General features: G+C 43.7%; 1 protein-coding gene across 1 annotated transcript; it reads left to right on the top strand.

Annotated features, from left to right (window-relative positions):
- Positions 1-8,379: 8,379 nt before the first annotated feature.
- Positions 8,380-19,588, top strand: LOC310789180 (extracellular calcium-sensing receptor-like; the record flags this gene model as incomplete). The annotated part of the gene is made up of 6 exons (XM_083650768.1): positions 8,380-8,612; positions 8,811-9,108; positions 9,367-10,161; positions 11,458-11,685; positions 11,830-11,953; positions 18,675-19,588. 6 exons carry the CDS (start codon positions 8,380-8,382, stop codon positions 19,586-19,588), a joined length of 2,592 nt encoding a protein of 863 aa, XP_083506894.1.
- Positions 19,589-20,537: the final 949 nt, after the last annotated feature.

Genomic DNA, 20,537 nt, shown 5'->3' with positions numbered 1-20,537 from the left:
ACAAGGTGCTTCAAGCTATAACTCATCTGGCCGATAACAAAGCCAGCGGCCTCGATGATATCTCGGCAGAGCATCTTAAACATGCGAGCCCCAGGGTGGCTGTCCTGCTCTCCATCTGTTTTACAGGCCTCATGACACATGGGCTGCTGCCGGACTCCTTGTTGTCGGTCACTTTGGTGCCAGTCATCAAGGACAAGGCAGGTAAGGTGGGGAGTGTGGACAACTACCGACCTATTGCGTTAGCCAGTGTCCTTTCTTAAGTTTTAGAGAGAATTTTATTAGATCATTTAAGTTCCTTTTTAGTCACGTCTGACAATCAATTTGGATTCAAAGCCAAGCATGGTACTGACCTCTGTATTTATGCATTGAAAGAGGTTATTGATATGTTTAAAATGAAGCCTTCCTCTGTTTTAGTGGGGTTTATTGATGCCTCTAAGGCATTCGACCAAGTCAACCACCAGAAACTATTTTTAAAACTGAGGGACAGGGGCGTGCCTGTTAGCATTATTAGAATCCTGGCATTCTGGTATGCTAACCAGACCATGCAGGTAAGGTGGGGTAATACGGTCTCTGCTCCTTTTGGTGTCGGGAATGGCGTCCGTCAGGGGGGGCTTCTTTCCCCCACCCTGTTCAATCTATATATGAATGAACTCTCTGTACAGCTCAGCAGCTGCCGAACGGGATATGTGATTGGTAACACCACTGTAAATCACTTTATGTATGCCGATGATTTGGTTATCCTGTCTCCAAGCAGTACTGGTTTCCAACAGTTGCTGAATATCTGTTCTGACTATGGAGGTCGTTTTGATGTGAAATATAATGCTAAAAAGAGTGTCACTATGATCTGCAGAACAAGAGGTGATAAGGATCTCTCCTTTCCTTCTTTTTATCTGTCTGGGCAGGTGCTGGCAGTTTGCTGTCGAACTAAATATTTGGGTCATATTATAACTGATCAAATGAGTGATGATGATGACATGTACAGACAGAGGCGTGTACTGTATGCTCAAGCTAACATGCTGAGGAAGAAGTTTTATTTTTGCTCAGATGATGTAAAGGTAAACCTGTTTAGAGCCTACTGTACTCCTCTGTATACTGCCCCCCTGTGGGTCAAGTTTAAGCAGGCTAGCATTCAAAAGCCCCAGGTTGCTTATGACTGCCTGAGGATCCTTCTTAGGAAGCCAAGGTGTAGCAGCGCCAGTGAAATGTTTTGTGGAGCAGGAGTTAACACCTTTCATGCCCTGTTGAGAAACCTGATGTATAGGTTTATCTGTCGTCTGAATATGTCTCAGAATATGTTCATTATGTTGCTGTCTCAACCCAATCTCAGTGACACAAGATACATGTCTTCCATCTGGAAACACTGGTAGGTACAGTGCCTTACTGTAGAATTGTTAAGTGCTCTTATTGTGTTGTTTACCTGTTTTATATGTATTGTGTGTTTTTTAATGGACCTTGTGTCTGACAAATAAAGTGATGATGATGATGATGATGATGATGATGATGATGATGATGATGATGATGATGATGATGATGATGATGATTAGGCCGGGAGCCAGCCCCACTCCTCAGGATGTTTTCTGCTACCTTTTTTCCACTATGATTTCCTGTTATCTTATACCTTGGGCCATCTCAAGGTGTAGGGAGACCCTTCAACTCGGGGGCGTTTGCTCTCAGGGGCCCAAAAACCCCTTTTTTGGGACTAAAATCATCTAAATGCAAATAAGGTATACTGCAAATGCATAAATAGTCTTGCATACATGCAATTTTGCAGGAAGTATGCTGGAACATAGGGGGACGTAGCAAAATAAGATTCTGGGGCTTGCTGGAATTTTTTTGGTACTGTTTTTCAGGGACGGCTGGTATCAATGGGCTAGGGGGGCTAAGCCCCCCCTATCATTTCCAATAAAATGAGAAAAGTATTATTATTATTTATTCTTTACATACATTATATCAAACAAACTTAGAATTGGTTGTTTATGTTGGTGTAACCTATAGAGCAGCAACAGCGCCATCTGTAGTCACAAGAAAATCAGCAAATTGGGCTAGCTTTGTCCAGCCCCAAGACACTAGTGTCAGGCTTCAATCACCTTCGTTATAAGTGATTGACAAGTGTCTGGCACGCCCCCCTTGAGCTGCCGCCGTCTACGGCCCATTTGGGCTAAACTCCTGCAGCCCACCAGACAGAGGAGGCTGGCCAACGAGACTCTTCACAACCAATGACAGCTCGAATGAGATTCACACACATGGACTACTTCCTCATCCATTTTCCTTCATGTTTGACGGGGGAAATTACAAGTGTAGAGACTGGAGGCACATTGGCACAAAGGGACACAACAAAATAGTACGTTTTGTGTTACGTGGTTTGAACGCAGACAACAGCTGTTGCTCGTTAAGAGATCAAAGGGAAAAGACGTGGACAGCTCTCGCTCTCTCTCTTCTCTCTATCTCTCTCTTTCGTTCTCTCTCTCTCTCTCTGTCTCTCTCTTTCTTCTCTCTCTCTCTCTCTCTCTCTTTCGTTCTCTCGTTCTCTCTCTCTCTCTCTCTCTCTCTCTCTCCTCAATCGTTGTCTGATAAAGACGGTCTGAAATCTGTGGGAATGTGTTGGTTTTGAATGTAGTCTGTTCTATCATGTAGCCTATCACACCATTCTTGCATACTGTATCTTGTTTTTGTTAAAATGGTATGTGCTAATGTGTAGCCTACAGAGCAAAATAGTCAAATTGTGTGTGTGTGTGTGTGTGTGTGTGTGTGTGTGAGAGAGAGAGAGAGAGAGCGAGAGTGTGTGTGAGAGAGAGAGAGAGAGTGAGTGATACAGAAGGTTTTGCATCAGGCAAGTGTCGTTTGTTGCTGCAATTTGGTATCTCGGATGCTGCTCGGCTGCTGCAGCATGAGCTATTGATGGTTATAATTTTTTAGCCCCTCCACCCAATATCACCACCAGCCGTCACTTATTGGTACAAAAATATATGTGATACAATACTGCAGTGTCGATATAGAACAGTGTGTACTGGTATTTTCTTTTTTCTTTATGCCCTTTCAAGACTTGTTGTAGACTTTAGAGGAAAGTATTTCAAGCAACAATATGGTACACATATTATGAAATAAACAGAACTTTACAAATCTTGCATAAACGCACCCCATCCCACCCACCCTCATCGAACCCAGGCCCAACAAACAAAAACAAAAAGGCAGGTGGGGGGTGGGGGGGGGGAAGCTCATTCCTCTTCCATGTCTGGAGAGATGTCGAGTAGATTAATATGTACTATGAAAGGGTTCCAAGTCTTCTTAAATGTCTCTATCGAGCCTCTGAGAGTCTGGCCAATAAGGTTGTGAAGGCCAGGACTCGCTGCATGGCAACAGGGAGGCCCATGTCAGGGGGAACCCCGGAGATGGCAGATAGAGGGTTGGGATCAATCGCCACATTGTACGCCCGACTGATGCTATGAAAAACATTTGACCAAAATGTCATTAACTTGGGACATGGCCAGAACATGTGGATGTGATTATCAGGGGATTGTTTGCACCGATTGCAAGCATCACTGACATTAGGATATATTCTGGCCAGCCTGGCATTAGTATAGTGAATTCTATGTCGAATTTTACATTGAATCAGCACATGGAGGGCACAGATGGAGGAGTCTACCACATCTAAAATATGGTCCGCCTGTTCATCAAGTACAGTAGGTCTATGCCCAGATCCTGTTCCGAAGCGTTTTTGGTATGTGTGAGAGGGTCTGGATTAGCCGAGCCCAAGTAGTCACAGATGATTGAAATTCCCCTCCTCTGGTTAGGATCCATAGAGAGGAGAGCATCAATCAAAGTTTCAGGAGGGCGATTGGGGAAGTGAGGGAACTGTTTTTTGACAAAGTTTCTGATCTGAAAAAAACAAAAAAGGTGAGAATTCGGTAGATGATATTTTGCTGACAGCTCAGTAAAAGATAAGAAAATTCCTTCTTTATACAAATCATTAATAGATCATTTTCCATTATTGAACCAGATTCAGAATGCTGAGTCCGTACCGGATTTAAAAATGTGGTTCTTAAATATTGGAGCGAGACTAGAAGGTATATGTAGGCCAAAGTGTTTCCTAAATTGTACCCATCTTTTGAGAGAATTAGTCACAACTGGATTGGTGTTAACCAGTGTGGAAAGGAGAGGAAGTTGGGAGCATAACATGGAGTGCAAAGAAGTTTGTGAGGATGCCTTTTCTAGCCGAACCCAAGCAGGCAGGTTATCCACATTGCTGCTCATCCAGTAAGGGAGTTTTTGAATGTTATGGAATTTTTTGAATGTTAGCTGCCCAAAAATACTGTATAAGGTTGGGGAGAGCTTGTCCACCCCTACACTTGGGAAATTGCAGGACCGACTTCAGAATGCGAGCACTTTTCCCGACTTCCGAATGCGAGCACTTTTTGCGCGGACACGCCTGGTTTGGCATGGGCGATGCCCAAACCTGTGTTTACGCCTGGAACCTGGCGATGGTATCTTGGCCAGAGCGCAAAATTAACCTTGGGGGAGGCAGACGATAAGGGAAGAGGCGCGCAAAGGCCAATATTTAACAAAGGTTTAAAGCAGCTACGAGCAACTTTTTCGATTGTTATTAAACAGTATAAATTTAATATCAATGCATCACATCTTACCTCTAATAGTAGACGAGACCAACGCAGAGTAGTCTCGCTTGAAGCCCGAGTGAATCGGCCAGTGTTAGTCTGTCTGTGGCCAGGGAAGATCAGGAAGTGAAATGAAACGGTTTGCAGCAGCCACTTCGGCCATAACCACAAAATAACTTCCAAAAACCTGTTAGAATATAACGAGAGATGTTCGCGAGAGTATGCGTGGCGTTCACATTGTTTATGCTATTTGCTAGGCAGCACGAACGGGTGAAGGCAGGCAGCTGCGTTTCACTTCCGGGTTTCACTTCCGTGTTTATCTGGTCCGGCAGTAAGGAGAGAGAGAGAGAGAGCCCCCTGTTGACGCGAGTTTAGACAGACAGACTTAATAATCATCTAAGGGAGCAATCTCCGATTCACACGGCTTTGGTCTCAGCTACTATTATAGGTAAGATGTGATGCATCAATATTGTAATTATACTGTTTAATAACAATCGAAAAAGTTGCTCGTAGCTGCTTTAAGTGGTTAACAAAAGTTTATGGGAATGCTAATTTGGGTTCAGCAGGATAATCTTCACAATGTTAATCACTTTTATTCCTTTTGAAGTGTTTTTTAAAAGAAAATGCATTTACATTCCAAAACTCATAAAAGTTATTCACATTTGTGAAGATTATCCTACTGAACCCAACTTCGCGTTCCCATAAACTTTTGTTAACCAATTTTTTTTTATGAATTTAAGTGAAATCCCCATTCACTTATTGTATCCTCTTACAAACCCAGAAGTACAGTATATCCTGACTCATTCCTGCGGTTCTCTATAAGAGTGCCAACTAAGATCATCCGCAATAAAATCCAACACAATTATGTATCATTATTATTATTATTATGATTATGATTATTTTCCATATTTTATTTTTCAGTTTTTCTTGAAAAAAAAACAAGAACAAGACAAACAAACAGGCTCAGACACAGGACAGGAAAGAAAAGCATACTAACATCTAACATGACACTATTACCATTTTGTAATGTGTTGCTGCTAGCTGCATAGAGTGCTTCGTATAAATCGTATGATCATATTCAGCCAGTGACATGGAGATTTAAAATGGTGAGTTTGTCCAGCAAACCCCCCCAACACACACACACACACACACACACACACACACACACACACACACACACACACAATCGGCGCATGCCTGGGAACATTGAACTCTAGGAGAGCACATATAAACCCTGGGAACATTGGGCTCTATCGTTGCAACGGCCTAAAAACTGCGCAGCGCAGATTAGTGGGTGTGGACCAGCGCACTCGATATTTTGGTGTCGGCGCTACAGGTGGCCTTAAGCATTATAACCACGCCTTTTAAGCGTAAAATGATGCACAATGATATTTGTTGATACATTGGGGAAGTGCAGTAAACAAATCACAAGCTTCCCTTTTAAGCTCCAATTCCACTGAGCGATCCAGTCCGGTCAGAAAAGCTAAGCGCTCTGCTCCCCCCCTCCCTTTCATCCCCGTCTGTCTGTCTCCATATATAGGCTATTATTCCATATTATTATGCTTCTCAAACCAATTTAACTGCAGTTTAAATACTGCAAGCATGTAAATATGCTACACTATAGCAAGATCAAAGTGAAAAGAATGTTCTAAATGCATTGGCTAGAAAAATATAGCCTATCCCTTTGTCATGATGAGATTAGATTGGTGAAAGTTTGTCCAGAATGATATGGTTTTCTCTCCCCTGCTGCACAGGTAGGATGATGCACATAAATATAGCCTACATTATGTAAAGTCATTGCAGAACTGTGTTTTTATTGTAAAAGAAAATGTGAAGTAAGTCGTCTTATTGGAGCGACATCACAGTAGGAAGTCACAGTAGAACCGTGTTACGCTGTCACTCATCTCCTAAATTACGTTAAATCTGCGAGGGATATATATACCACCAGGATGACATATATGTTTCACATAGGGTTGTGTTTTGATTTTGAGATTTTATTTTGTCCAATATTGAAATGTTCTACAATTGCATGTTGTGTTAACATTACACATTATTTCTATCTACCTTTCTATCTATTTAGGCTCATTTGGTTGCTATTTATTATCGAAATGTATTTGCCCAATGCATGCTGGGAGATTTCACATTTGTGGCTTTGGTAGGGAAGCCAGGCAGTGAACATTTGTTTGGGCAGAAGGATCTCGTTTTCTCTCGCCTTTTCTTCTCCCCCACTGCACAGGTAGGATGATGCAACAGCCTCTGAATGTCAGGGGCTCAAAACTGTCATGTTATAAAAAACTGGCATGTTGTTATACTACGTACGGTATAACAACTTATTTTTCATCTGTCTTTGTGCCTGTCTGAGCGCGAGAGAGAGGGAGGGGGAGAGAGTGTGAGATCGGCAGAGGAGACCTGTGCGTAAATATGCAGAGGAATATCCGCGGCGCACTGAATAAGGCCTGGTTTTCAAAAGCGCAAATCGCTAAATTAACTCCAGGGGGGAAGATATCGTTAGGCCGGTATTTAAGGCTGAAACGCCCATTCTGGCCTATTCTGGCACTGCGCCACGCCTCTTTGGCGTAAAGCGCATTTCGGGGCCTAAAACCATGTTGCTATCTTCTCACCTGGGACGCTGTGGGCGCTGGGGTTGTGTTCCCCCCCATATCTTCAGTGCCTACTGCCCAGGTGGGTTATCTCGTCGAAAGGGCCTTTCTGTGTGGCGTTTGCATGTTCTCCCCGTGCTCCCCAGAGGGTTCCTCCGTACATAACCCCCCCCACTAAAAACATGCAGAAGATCGTCATCGTCATCCGACCAGTGACGACGACATCCGAAGTTGGTCCCCGGGCGCTGGAAAGAAAAAGCGACCACTGCTCCTGGCCTGCCCTTCGGAGGAAAGGACAAGCCTGGATGGGTTAAATGCAGAGGACAAATTTCACCGGCCACCGTCAGCATGAGTGTGTGTTCGTGGCCGCATGCATGTGTTGGGTGTGTTCGTGTGACAATAAAAGACGGGCTTGTCCGTCTACTAACTGTGTTGTTTTTAACTGTGTTTTTATACTGTACATAAACACATACAGCTCCACAATTAGTAGTAGGACGCTCGAATCAGCTACACCTATGACTTATATCTGACTTGCAAGACTGAATGTTATGGAATACAGTTGGGCATTTCAGTTAACCTATTTAAAACACAATTTTCTAGGCTTTTACTGCTCCTTCATCCCCCATTATTTATTTTTAATTAGTGCACATCAGATATACATGTTCAAATTCAAATACAGTATTATAAAGTATTATACCATAAATTATAAATTCAAATATTGAATGCAAAAACACCACAATTTTACGTGACTGAATCGGCTACTACTACTACTAAGATACAGCCAAAACTCATTAAGAACTTTCCAGTTCTGCACCTCCCTCCTCTGTCCTGTCCTCCCTGTGGAGCTATGGAACATCACTGTTCATTACTATGTGTCATGCTTTAATATCTATAAATACTGATGCAAGTTCTGCTCTGCTCCTGTTAGGACACATCTGCTGCTGCCTGCAATTTGTCTCTTAAAGGCCTTATAGACAATCTTTTTTTTTCTTGTGTGATTCATTTGCAGCGATATTGCAGCGTTTACTTTTTTCGCAAAGGGTAGATTTTTCAGAAATTCACTTTCGAAGTGTACGCATCTGTTGCTGTGATTGACAGGTGGGTCAAAATTTGCATCACAATTTTGTGCTGAATATTCACATCACTCTTTGTGTATAACGGTCTTTAGTATGATGTCCACCCAAAGCTGGACAGAGCAGGGTTGGGCCCTTCTGCAGCTGCTGCTGGTGGCATCTCTCTCTGTGGCTGAGGAGCCGGTGTGTCGGCAGATAGGGGAGCCGGAGATCCCCGAGCTGTCTAAGAATGGGGACATTATTTTGGGTGGAATCTTCTCTTTCCACAGCAGCTGGAAAGACAGACAGGACACCTACACGTACAGACCACCACCACTGCAGTGCACAAGGTAAATCATACTGTAGCAAGCTGCTTGACATAAGTAAGATAGAAGATTAGAAGAGCTGGGTAGATATACAACATGGATTAATACAATTATCATGGTGAGTTGAGTTGTAACAAATGTTTGCTCATATAGTTTTCACTTTTAATGTTTCATTTCAAGGACATACTGGCTATAACACCAACTATTTCTGTCTGGGTCAAGTTTGGATTTCCCAGGGTTCCAGGTTGCGCAAGCTATGCTCTTTGCCATTGAGGAGATTAACAACAGCACAGACTTGCTGCCTGATATCTTTCTGGGCTACAAGATCTATGATGGATGTCGCAACATTGCAGGGGCAGTAAGGGTGGCACTGGCCTTGGCTAATAGTATTGAGGATATATCCACAGCCTCCATGGCACCCTGCACCAGACCAGCCCAAGTGCAGGCCATTATAGGAGAGTCTTACTCCTCTCTTTCCATGGCTATATCCACTGTGATTGGACCTTTTCATATCCCATTGGTGGGTAGTTTTTCTTTTTTACACTTAATGGATAATCATATACTGTAATGATCTGGGCCACAGTTTGATCTATTTATTTTTTTGTTTCTTCCTCTTAGTGATACTGCAATTATTATACTTCAATTTGTCTGACTGCTCAGAGTTTTAGGCAGTTTTAAGAGCATTACTGCTAATGTGATGTGCGCTATGTTTTCCTGTGTACATTGTTTCATAATTTACATCCTCATCTTGACAATATCATTTCTTTCCACTCCCTAGATCAGCCACTGGGCCACCTGTGCTTGTCTCAGTGACAAAGTCCGGTACCCATCCTTCCTCAGAACAATCCCCAGTGACTTCCACCAGAGCAGAGCTCTGGCCCAGTTGGTCAAGCACTTTGGCTGGACTTGGGTCGGGGCAATTAGGAGCAATAGTGATTATGGCAATAATGGCATGGCCATATTCACAGAGACGGCCCAAAAGCTGGGCATCTGTCTAGAGTACTCTGTATCCTTATTTAGAACAGATCCACCAGAAAAAATACAGATAATAATGGACATTATCAAAGCTTCCACCTCCCATGTGATTGTCGCTTTCCTCTCCTACTCTGATTTGCAAATACTAATACATGAGATGGCCCCCCACAACCTGACTGGGTACCAGTGGGTAGGCAGTGAGGGCTGGATCGTTGATTCCTACACTGTAACTATGCAGGAACACTACATCCTGGATGGTGCTATAGGGCTGTCCATCCCCAAGGCCCATGTCACAGGCATGAGAGAATTTATGTTGGATGTAAAGCCACTCAATTCCTCTAATCATGAATTGTTCACAGAATTCTGGGAGACAATGTTTGATTGTAGGTTCAAGCAGACGAAGGGCTCAGGAGGGAATCAGAGATACTGTACAGGGTCTGAAGATCTGTCTGTGCAGCAAAACAGTTTCACTGATATGTCACTCATGCCCATCTTTAACAATGTCTATAAAGCAGTGTATGCTGTGGCTCACGCTCTACATAGTGTTCTTGGCTGTAAAGAAATATGTGGCAACAAGGTACAGCCAGATCCATTCACGGTGAGTTGAATACTGAAGGCTATGCATCACAGGTGCTTCTCATGGAATGATTTTCTTCTCTTCTGCTTTTTTTTAACAGTATTGTTTAATATATTCTTGCATGTCCATCATTCTGCAGAGCTAATACAAGGTGTGTAATGACGCATTATGTAATAACTGCACATTATGTAATAAAATCGCAAAATGTAATAAAATCTCACTTTCAATAGGTAATAACGACGATATGCGCAATATGTAATAGATTGCCTGAACGCAATATGTAATAACGTTTGACGCATTTTGTAATACATTTATTATATATTGCGCAACTTATTACATAATGCGGGGGTTGCACGTTTTTCTGGTTGAAAATGTAATAAGTGACGCATTATGTAAAAAAAATAGAAAATGCACTGACTGACGTTGTCCTTGGGGGGGGGGGGGAGTAGGCTAATAAATATATTTGACCATAAAAAGCATTTTAACAGAGTGTTGACCCGTGCCAAATAACACAGAATGCTACAGAATGTTACAGAATGCTTTGTTTCTCCAAATGCGTGAGCCAGCAGCCCAAAAAAATGCGTAATATCAGACAATTCATAAATGTCTGCAATCCTCAATTCTTAATGGATTTCTTATGTTTAAATGGCCCTGTAATCTATGGATTGAGGCAGTAAATGCGGCTATGTCAACCACGCTCCTATCACTTGTGGATCAAAGGCCAGAACTGAAATGCAAGTGTCGGGTCTTACAGTCTATGCCCGCTGGTTTACCATAAAGAAAAGTGCCACAGCAAGCTGAGAGATAGATTCAGTTTGTCATCAGCTGAACAACTATATCTAGTGGCTTGACTGGTTTTGACACGAGGACAGAGAAATGCATTCTGGGTTAATTGGCACGGGTCAACACTGTTAAAATGCTTTTTATGGTCAAATATATTTATTAGCCTACTCCCCCCCCCCCCCCCCCCCCCCGCCCAATGACAACGTCAGTGCATTTTCTAATTTTGTTACATAATGTGTCACTTATTACATTTTCAACCAGAAAAAAGATCAACCCCTGCATTATGTAATAATTTGCGCAATAATTATGTAATAAATGTATTACAAAATGAGTCAAACGTTATTACATATTGCGTTCAGGCGATTTATTACATATTGCACATATTATTACATAATGCATCGTTATTACATATTGAAAGTGAGATTTTATTACATTTTGCAATTTTATTAATGTGCAGTTATTACATAATGCGTTGTTACAAGGTGGTTTATATTTAATGGAATAAGTAAAGTAATATGATATCTATCTGCTTAGATTTTGCAGCACATAAAAAAGGTTCAGTTCAAGACAAAGGAGAGGGAGAACGTTTACTTTGATGAGAATGGAGACCCAGCAGCAAAGTATGAAATCATAAACTGGCAGCCGGACAAAAATGGCAGTGTGGAGTTTGTGACCGTTGGTCTTTACGACACATCTTTACCTGCCGAGAAACAGCTAAATCTGCACACTAAGTCCTTAATTTGGGCACAGAACGCACAACAGGTTAATACCGTATGATCACTCATGGATTGTTAACTTGGGATCATCATTGTTTTATAATGTCAATTTCATCAGAATTCCAAATTGTGACCTGTAAAGACAACAGCATATCAAAGTGTATCTCATACTGCTTTTTTGTTCATGCAGGTGCCTGTGTCAGTGTGCAGTGAGAGCTGTCCCCCAGGAACCCGTAAGGTCCTCCAGAAAGGAAAGCCAGTCTGCTGCTATGACTGTATACCATGTGCAGAGGGAGAAGTCAGCAACACCACAGGTACTCTAGTATTATTTAATGGATCAAGTAAATTCAATATCAGCAATCAAATAAATATTCAAATATAATACCAGTATTTTTTTTCTTCAAAGATTTTTGTTTTTAAAGAACAGAACACAAAACAAAACAAACAGGCTCAGACACAGGAAAAGGGAAAAAAGAAAATAACATACAAAAATCACCAACATTCAATATTGCACGGTATAACACGGTGCTCCAACGCCACCTTGGGACTTTCACCAAAATAATTATAATTGAGTTTATACTCAGAGGATCACGTTGTGACCACTCTAAAATACAACAGGGGTAGTTTCACCCACACAGGAGGAACCCACAATTAAAAATCAGAGACGTGAGGTCAAGATACAAGGGTGAGAATTTATTTTACATAGTAAAATAAAATCAGCAACATCGGAGGTTTTATAATAATATGAGATAAAAAGGAATTAAAATAATACTAATGCCCTGGATATAAAATGACCATAAAATGACTCAAACCCAACACAAACTTGTTAAAAAATGGAGGAATAATCTCAACCTAAGAGGAGCTATGGACCAATTTGAGTTGGAGGCCGCACTAGCAACACGTTCTCACTCCGACCACGTAGCATATTGACGCTTTGTCCCGTCCCTTATGCGCCACTTGTTACTAACATGGTACCCTTGAGCGACCCATGAAACGACTTGGGCTTTCCGACTAAACTCAATGCAAACCCATAGAAGTCAACTTTGACGCTTATGGCAACTGCTCCCCCATCAGCCTAACTGCTCGCCCATTAGTCAACTGCTCACCATTAGCGTCTGGGGGGAGGTTAGGTTTAGGCGTGGGAGGTGGGAGAGGTTAGGTTTAGGGTCTGGGGGAGGTTAGGTTTAGGCTAGGGTGGGAGAGGTTAGGGTTAGGGTTAGGGTTAGGGTTAGGGTTAGGGTCTGGGAGAGGTTAGGTTTAGGCATGGGGTGGGGTGGGAGAGGTTAGGTTTAGGGTTAGGGTCTGAGAGAGGTTAGCTCCTCCAGACCCTAATGGGCGAGCAGTTGACTAATGGTGGAGCAGTTAGGCTAATAGGGGAGCAGTTGCCATAAGCGTCAAAGATGACTTCCATGGGTTTGCATTGAGTTTAGTCGGAAAGCCCAAGTCGTTTCATGTGTCGCTCAAGGGTACCATGTTAGTAACAAGCGACGCACAAGGGACAGGACAAAGCGTCAATATGCGACGCGCTCAGAGTGAGAACGGGTTGGCACTAGTGGTAAAAAGGCATGCAACACAATAAATGAAGATAAAACACAGCACGCTTTAAAGGCAATAAAAAGGTAAGTAAAACCCAAAAGAACCACTAAAGTGCTATAATACTCCGATACTAAAATGGCTGAGCCACCTCTAGGTTTTAGACAATGTTCTGGTTAGGCTAGTCCTCACTAAAAGGCCATTTACACAACCTGGCAAAAGATAAACAATAAAACCATAAAAGCAATAAAACTCAAGTGGCTTGCGAATATTTAAATGCAGGCAAAGCAACAGCGGCAATCTCTGCTCTTGGCTGTGCAACACACTGCCCCAAGCGGACACACACACGCCGGGGTTCACACGCTGTTCCTTGGCTGTCAGTGTTGAGTGGATGTACACGCCGTCTCCCAACACGGAAGCCAGGGGAAATACAGCGATGCCGTCCGGCAGATCAATAGGCACACAGGGGGCAGGGCAACACCAGGTTGTCATCTACAAGACAGCCAGTATAAGCGAGGGGAAGCACATTCCACCACTATCACAAAATGCGCGCCACATACCTCAAACAGGGAAAGCGAGGACGCCACAACAGCTGCAGAGCGCACCTTCCGAAAGGAGTGAAGGGTGGGAGGACCTATCCTACAGGTATTTGTTTCCGGGCGCTGATGTGGGATTACATAGAGAGCCGCAGGAACGAGTCCGGAAACCATCGATGCTAACAGTCCTGGTTCTTCACTGTTTTCGCCTATGGGAGTTTTGAATGGGTTTTTGGCGCGATGCTTCTAATAATCTCTCTGGGCAACGCTGGCTTAATCAAACGCGAACCAGTGTTTAGTAATATCATCTTCACACATGAGGACCACTTTTATGAGTTTTGAAGCTTTTACGTGCCGTTAAAAGGGCGGCTAGCTAGCAAACGGCTAAATGAGACTACACTGTTGAGTCGATGGGGATATATACGTCAATAACGTCACCACTTCAAAGGACGAACACGGAAATTATCTTTCCCTCACCTGGTTCAGCCCGTTCAGCCCGGGGTAATCAGTGCACACATCAACAACAGTCCAGGTTGAGCGCTGACGTGACGTGGAAGCCTATGCGACAGTGTGTAGTTCTGGATTAGCTTAGCTCGAGCGTTTTACTTCTAAGGCTCGCATTTACGCTACAAAACTCATGAAAGTGGTCCTCATGTGTGAAGATTATCCGACTGAACTCTGGTTCGCGTTTGATTAAAGGACGGCTTTACCGTGGGGAATATGAATATATATCAATCTCACGCCCCTAAGGTTTTAGAATCCGTTGAAATATTTTGAAATTGGAGCTTCACTGCCTGACCTATCAGGCATCTCTCACATTTTTAGGGAAGCCGGATGACGCGTTACGCGTCACCCGGCTTCCCTCCCCGCTTGCGGAACTCGAGCGCCTATGAACTACAAGTCTTGTGAGCTATGGTCCCGCCTCTAGAGGTCCTCCACGCCCCTTCAGAGCTCTCGACGAAAAGCAAAAGGCAGCCATCTTGTTCACCCGCATAGCATACTGTAGCTAGGTTAGCTTTCCATAGCTCCTTGCCAAGAGACCATATCTCTGGAACGGAAGCACCAAAAGACACGGGACTGGCGGCATTGGAAAGCTCGTCAAATTTTACATCTAGTAGTAGGTGAGTTGAAGTAACGAAATCAACGCTGAGCAATGTACCCATTTTTACACATTTTTACAGAAAATAGTTACAACATCAGATGCGCGTAACTCCTACGAAAATGCCTTAAAATGCATGAAAAAATTTTTATGAAGACATCTCCCGACATATATACTACCGTTTACATTTGGTGCAATTTGGAGGCAATTTTATTTTCGATTTATTTCTTCTTCTTTGTATCTTTTATTGTCGAAGCCTTCTTCTTCTTCTTCTTCTTTGAGTTTTATGGCGGTTGGCAAACATATATGTGCATTACCGCCACCTACTGGAGTTTGATATCAGCCAAATGCCTGAGGGGTGGGCATGAAAACGAAGGCCACGCGAGCCCAGTGCATTGTGGGAAATGTAGTATTTCGGGTCCCCGCACCCGCCCCTCCCCTCCACCACCCCCCCCCCCCCCCCCTCCACACAGAGTGGATTTCTGGTGATATCTCTGGCGGGAAACAACCAATTTCAAAAATTTCAACGGATTCGAAAACCTTAGGGGCGTGAGATTTAATATATATTCATATTCCCCACGGTAAAGCCGGCCTTTAAGCTTGCCTTGCCCAGAGACCTTATTTGAAGCATCGCGGCAAAAAACCATTCAAAAATCCCATAGACAGAAACAGTGAAGAACCAGGAAGTCCGGGACTTCCACGTTCTGACTACAAAAATACGTCATCCCTGCGGCTCTCTATTGGATTGATTGTGTAGCGAGGGTAGTTAATTACGTGGGCGTGACAATTTGGATGACATACTCCAACAGTTACACACAGTTGAAAAGAGGGTGAAAAAGGGGACTTCCACGCCTTTAAAATTAGTTTTTTTGCAACAGTTGTCCCCAGTGTCAAAGACTGTTGAACAGCTGTAGAGAAGTTCAGAGAGGACTCCGAGCAGCCGAAGATGGCAAGTCCTGCCTCCGGTCGAAGGGTTATTTTGTAAGCCTTAGAGTACCAGTCAAACACCTTAGTCCAGAATCCCGTCAGTGAAGGGCAGAACCAGAAGGCATGAGACAGAGTGCCCTCTGACACCTGACACAGTGGAGAGACAGAAGGGAAATTCCTGTGCTAGTATTTATATGTTTATATACAGTACAATTCATAGTAAAAACAGAGTTCATCATCAGTTCATTTGAATATCAAATTTGGGAGTACTGTGAAGTCTTATTCTGATTGATAGAAAATGGTTGATTAGCATTATGTGATTATGATGTAAACACCATGGAAATTAGTTGTAGATAACAAATAACTAAAACGCAGACTTCATCCCCAAAACAGCTCTGCATATAAAACCATAGACAGACAAGAAAATTAAAAACAGAACAGCAAGAACAGCAGCTTAAGCATGAATAAAAACATAGGAAGCAAACCGGTGTGAGAGGTGGTGAGTGATTACAGTGAGTAGGCCAGTTTGAACAAGTGGGTTTTGAGGTGAGATTTGAATGTTATGGTGTCAGACTGTCCAATGTGTGGGATCAGGAAGTTCTGCCTGGCGAGAGTGCAGCTGAAGGCCTTGGCTCCTATGGTACTGAGGCAGGAGGTGGGGATGGTCAGGACACCAGCTGAGGAAGAGCACAGGTAGAGGGATGGTGTGTACTCCTGCAGGAGGTCAGAAAGATAGGTGGGGGTTAGGTTGTGGAGCGCTTTGTAGGTGAGCAGGAGGTTTTTATAGTCAACGGGGAGCCAGTGACTTTGGATGAGAATGGGGGTGATTATGTTCTGATGATTTGGTGCACGAAGTGATCCGGGCAGCTGCATTCTGAATGATCTGAAGTCTGTTGAGCACTTTGGTGGGGAGGCCGGAGAGAACAGCATTACAGTATTCGATCCTGGATGTAATATAACAAATGCATGGACCGACTTCTGTGCTGGATTGGGAGAGGGATGGGCGGAGTCTGGAGATGTTGCGGTTGTGAAAGAAAGCAGCCTGGATGATGTTTTTTATGTGACGTGCAAAGGAGAGGGTACTGTCCAGCATGACACTGAAGCTTTTCACTTGGGTGGAGAAGGGAGCAGTGAAACCATCGATGGTGATGTTTGGGGCGGTGGTGTTATGGGTTTTGGGGAGGGTGTTTTTGGAAGTGATGAGCAGGGCCTCGGTTTTACTGCCATTGAGGTTCAGAACGTTCCTGTTCATCCAGCTCCTGATGTCCTGGAGGCAGGCGGTGGGGAGGGTGGTGCTGGGTTTGGTGGAGATGTAGACCTGTGTGTCATCAGTGTAGCAGTGAATGTGGTCACCATGGTGATGGAGGATTGTGCCCAGAGGAAGGAGGTAAATGATGAATAACAGTGGGCCCAGCACTGACCCCTGGGAGACACCCAGTGAAACAGCAGAGCATCTGACCTGTGATTGCCAAGTCAAACTGATATCTGTTGGTGAGATATGAGGAGAGTGCAGTACCGGTGTTCCCAATGCAACAAGGCATTCCAGGAGTAGTGAGCGGGCGATGGTGTCGAACGTGGCGGTGAGGTCAAGAAGGATGAGGATGGTGAGTAGTCCTGAGTCAGCTGCACGGAGGAGGTTGTTGGTGATTCTTACAAGGGCTGTTTCAGTACTGTGCTTTAAGTGAAAACCAGACTGAAAGGGTTAATGAAGCTGGTTTGAGTCCAGGTTGGAGTCTAGTTGAGCAGCAAACACCCTCTCAAGTGTTTTGCAGATAAATGGCAGGTTGGAGATGGGGCGTAATGTTTTAGGTCGGCTGCATTGACACTGGGTTTTTGCAGCCACTTTGAGAGAGGGGGGTATATTTCCAGAGGTGAGGGAGGAGTAAATTATTTTTGTGACTATGTGCAGACAGGCTTGGACAAGGGTAGTGCGGAGGAAGGGGGGGGGGGGGCGCTGACAGGTGGTGGATTTGGATTTCCTATTCTTATTTTGAAGTTGGAGAGGGAGAGGGAGGTGTCGAGGTGATGAGTGGCTGGCCCGTGGGTGGGTCACCTGGCGAACTTTTCGACAAGGCCAGCTGTTGGTGGATGGTGTTGATTTTGGTGTTGAAAAATTGCAGAAAGGCGGCACAGTGATCAGAGGAGATGTTTGGAGGGAGGGTTCTGGGGGGCTGAAGTAGATGGTTGACTGTCGAGAAGAGGGCTCTAGTGTTGCCTTTACCAGTGCTGATGAGGTTGGACTAGTAGGATGATTTGGCAGTGGAGAGGGCATTCTTGTAGTGATATAGGTGATCAGCGTGAAGTTGGGTGTGAACTGAAAGTGCTGTTTTTTTTTCATATATATTTTACGAGTCAGCATCCGGGGATTTTAAGTTGGCGAAGGTCAGCGGTAAACCAGGGAGCAGAGTGTTTAAAGGTGACTGTTTCAGATTTGAGGGGTTGATGTGTTTTATGTTTCTGAAGGAGATGGTCCGTTGCTCTTTTGCTTTGGGTAGGGGGGGGCATGAAACTCAAAGAGCACAGGTTTGTGATCGGAGATGGGGAACTCTGCATGTGCGAGATTACAAGGAAACCAGTAACCAGTGCAGCGGATTAAGTCCAGTATGTGACCTTTGTTATGTGTTGGGAAGTTAACGTGTTTTGATACCGAGACAGTCAAGGAGTGAGGTGAGATTATTTGCAAGAACAATGGATGGGTCGTCGATATGAATGTTAAAGTCACCCAGGAGGATGCCAGTGGGGAAGATTGCACATATTTATCCCTCATTACGGCCCCTATTCCTTAGCCCCGCTCACTTCACTAAATGTCTATGAGTAATTGACTGAGTGAGTGTCCTGACTTTGGCATCTTCTGACCCCGGCCTGTCCTGCTGCCACCGCCGTGGGAAAATAAGGGAGCGACTCAGGAAATCTAATATCTGTTTTGATTTTAACTTGTAGATTCCATCACCTGTGAGCGATGCCATCCTGAATTCTGGTCAAACGAGAAAAGAGATGACTGTGAGAAGAAGGACACAGAGTTTCTATCATATGAAGAGATTATGGGGGCACTGCTCACGGCGGCATCCCTGTTAGGAACTTGCATGACTGCTATGGTGGCTTTCATCTTCTTCAGACACAGGAACAGCCCCATAGTCAAGGCCAACAACTCTGAGCTGAGCTTCCTGCTGCTCTTCTCCCTGTCCCTGTGTTTCCTGTGTTCTCTGACCTTTATCGGCCGGCCCTCTGAATGGTCCTGCATGCTGCGACACACAGCATTTGGGATCACCTTTGTCCTCTGCATGTCTTGTGTTCTGGGGAAAACTATAGTGGTGTTACTGGCCTTCAGGGCTACACTTCCAGGGAGTAATATCATGAAATGGTTTGGCCCTGCTCAGCAGAGACTCAGTGTTCTGGCTTTCACTCTCATACAGGTCCTGATTTGCATACTTTGGCTAACTATCTCGCCTCCTTTTCCTTTCAAGAATTTTAAACACTTTAAAGACAAAATCATCTTAGAATGTGCATTAGGCTCAGCTGTAGGCTTCTGGGCTGTATTGGGGTATATAGGAGTCCTGGCTATGTTATGTTTCTTTCTAGCTTTTTTGGCTCGGAACCTGCCTGATAATTTCAATGAAGCCAAATTTATCACCTTCAGCATGCTGATATTCTGTGCAGTCTGGATCACCTTTATCCCTGCATACGTCAGCTCTCCAGGGAAGTTCAGTGTTGCTGTGGAGATATTTGCAATTGTGGCCTCCAGTTTTGCACTGCTAATCTGTATATTTATCCCAAAATGTTACATAATCTTATTGAAGCCAGAAAAGAATACAAAAAAGAACATGATGGCTAAAATGCCATCAAAATCATCATGACAAGTGAATATAATACACATAGTAGAATGACAAAAACTTGTTTCAATTATAGCTAATTATTGCTATTATAATTAACTGTGGTTGCTGTTATTGACATTAATCCCAATCATTGATACAGTACACTATGTGTTGCTGTTTAGGTTCATTTCTCAGACTGGCAAACTAGCTCTTGCAAACCCAATGCCTTTTCTTCTTCATCTTATTGAAGAACAAATGATCTATCTTACACTTGAATCAGAATGTCAGTCATTGAGACACTGCTACAGTTTCTTCATTCACATTCATTCACACTCAAATTGAAGCTTCTTTGGGACAATAAATTATTGTACCCTAAATGTTGGCGAGGGGAAAACTGGCATTGCCATTTTCAAAGGGGTCCCTTGACCTCCCACCTTAAGATATCTGAATGAGAATGGGTTCTATGGGTACCCACGAGTCTCGCCTTTAGACATTCTCACTTTATGCTAATCCCATGCAGTTGGGGGGAGGGGGGGGGCTCCATCTATTATTTGTAAAACACAGAAACAGAAAGATATATCTTTTTAGAAATCATGCTGTTTTATAATGGCCAGAATGGGCGTTTCGGCCTTAAATACCGGCCTAACGCTATCTTCCGCCCTGGCGTTAATTTAGCGCTTTTCAAAACCAGGCCTTATTGAGTGCGCCGGTTACGGAGCTCTCCTCTGCCATCTCACTCTCTCTCCCCCTCTCTCTGTCACTCCCTCTCTCAAAAAAGTTGTTATACCATAGTTTTGAGCCCCTGTCATTCAGAGGCTGTTGCATCATCCTACCTGTCCCCTACCAAAGCCATACATGTGAAATCTCCCAGCGTGCATTGAGGCTAATACATTTCGACAAGAAATAGCAACCAAATCAGCCTAAATGGCTAAGTGGTAGATATAAATAATATGTATGTTAACACAGGATGCAATTCTGGAACATTTCAATA

The sequence above is a fragment of the Poromitra crassiceps genome, assembly GCF_964638095.1.
Source record: "Poromitra crassiceps genome assembly, chromosome: 14".
Classification (NCBI taxonomy): Eukaryota; Metazoa; Chordata; class Actinopteri; order Beryciformes; family Melamphaidae; genus Poromitra; species Poromitra crassiceps.
This window is presented reverse-complemented; position numbering and strand designations above follow the sequence as displayed.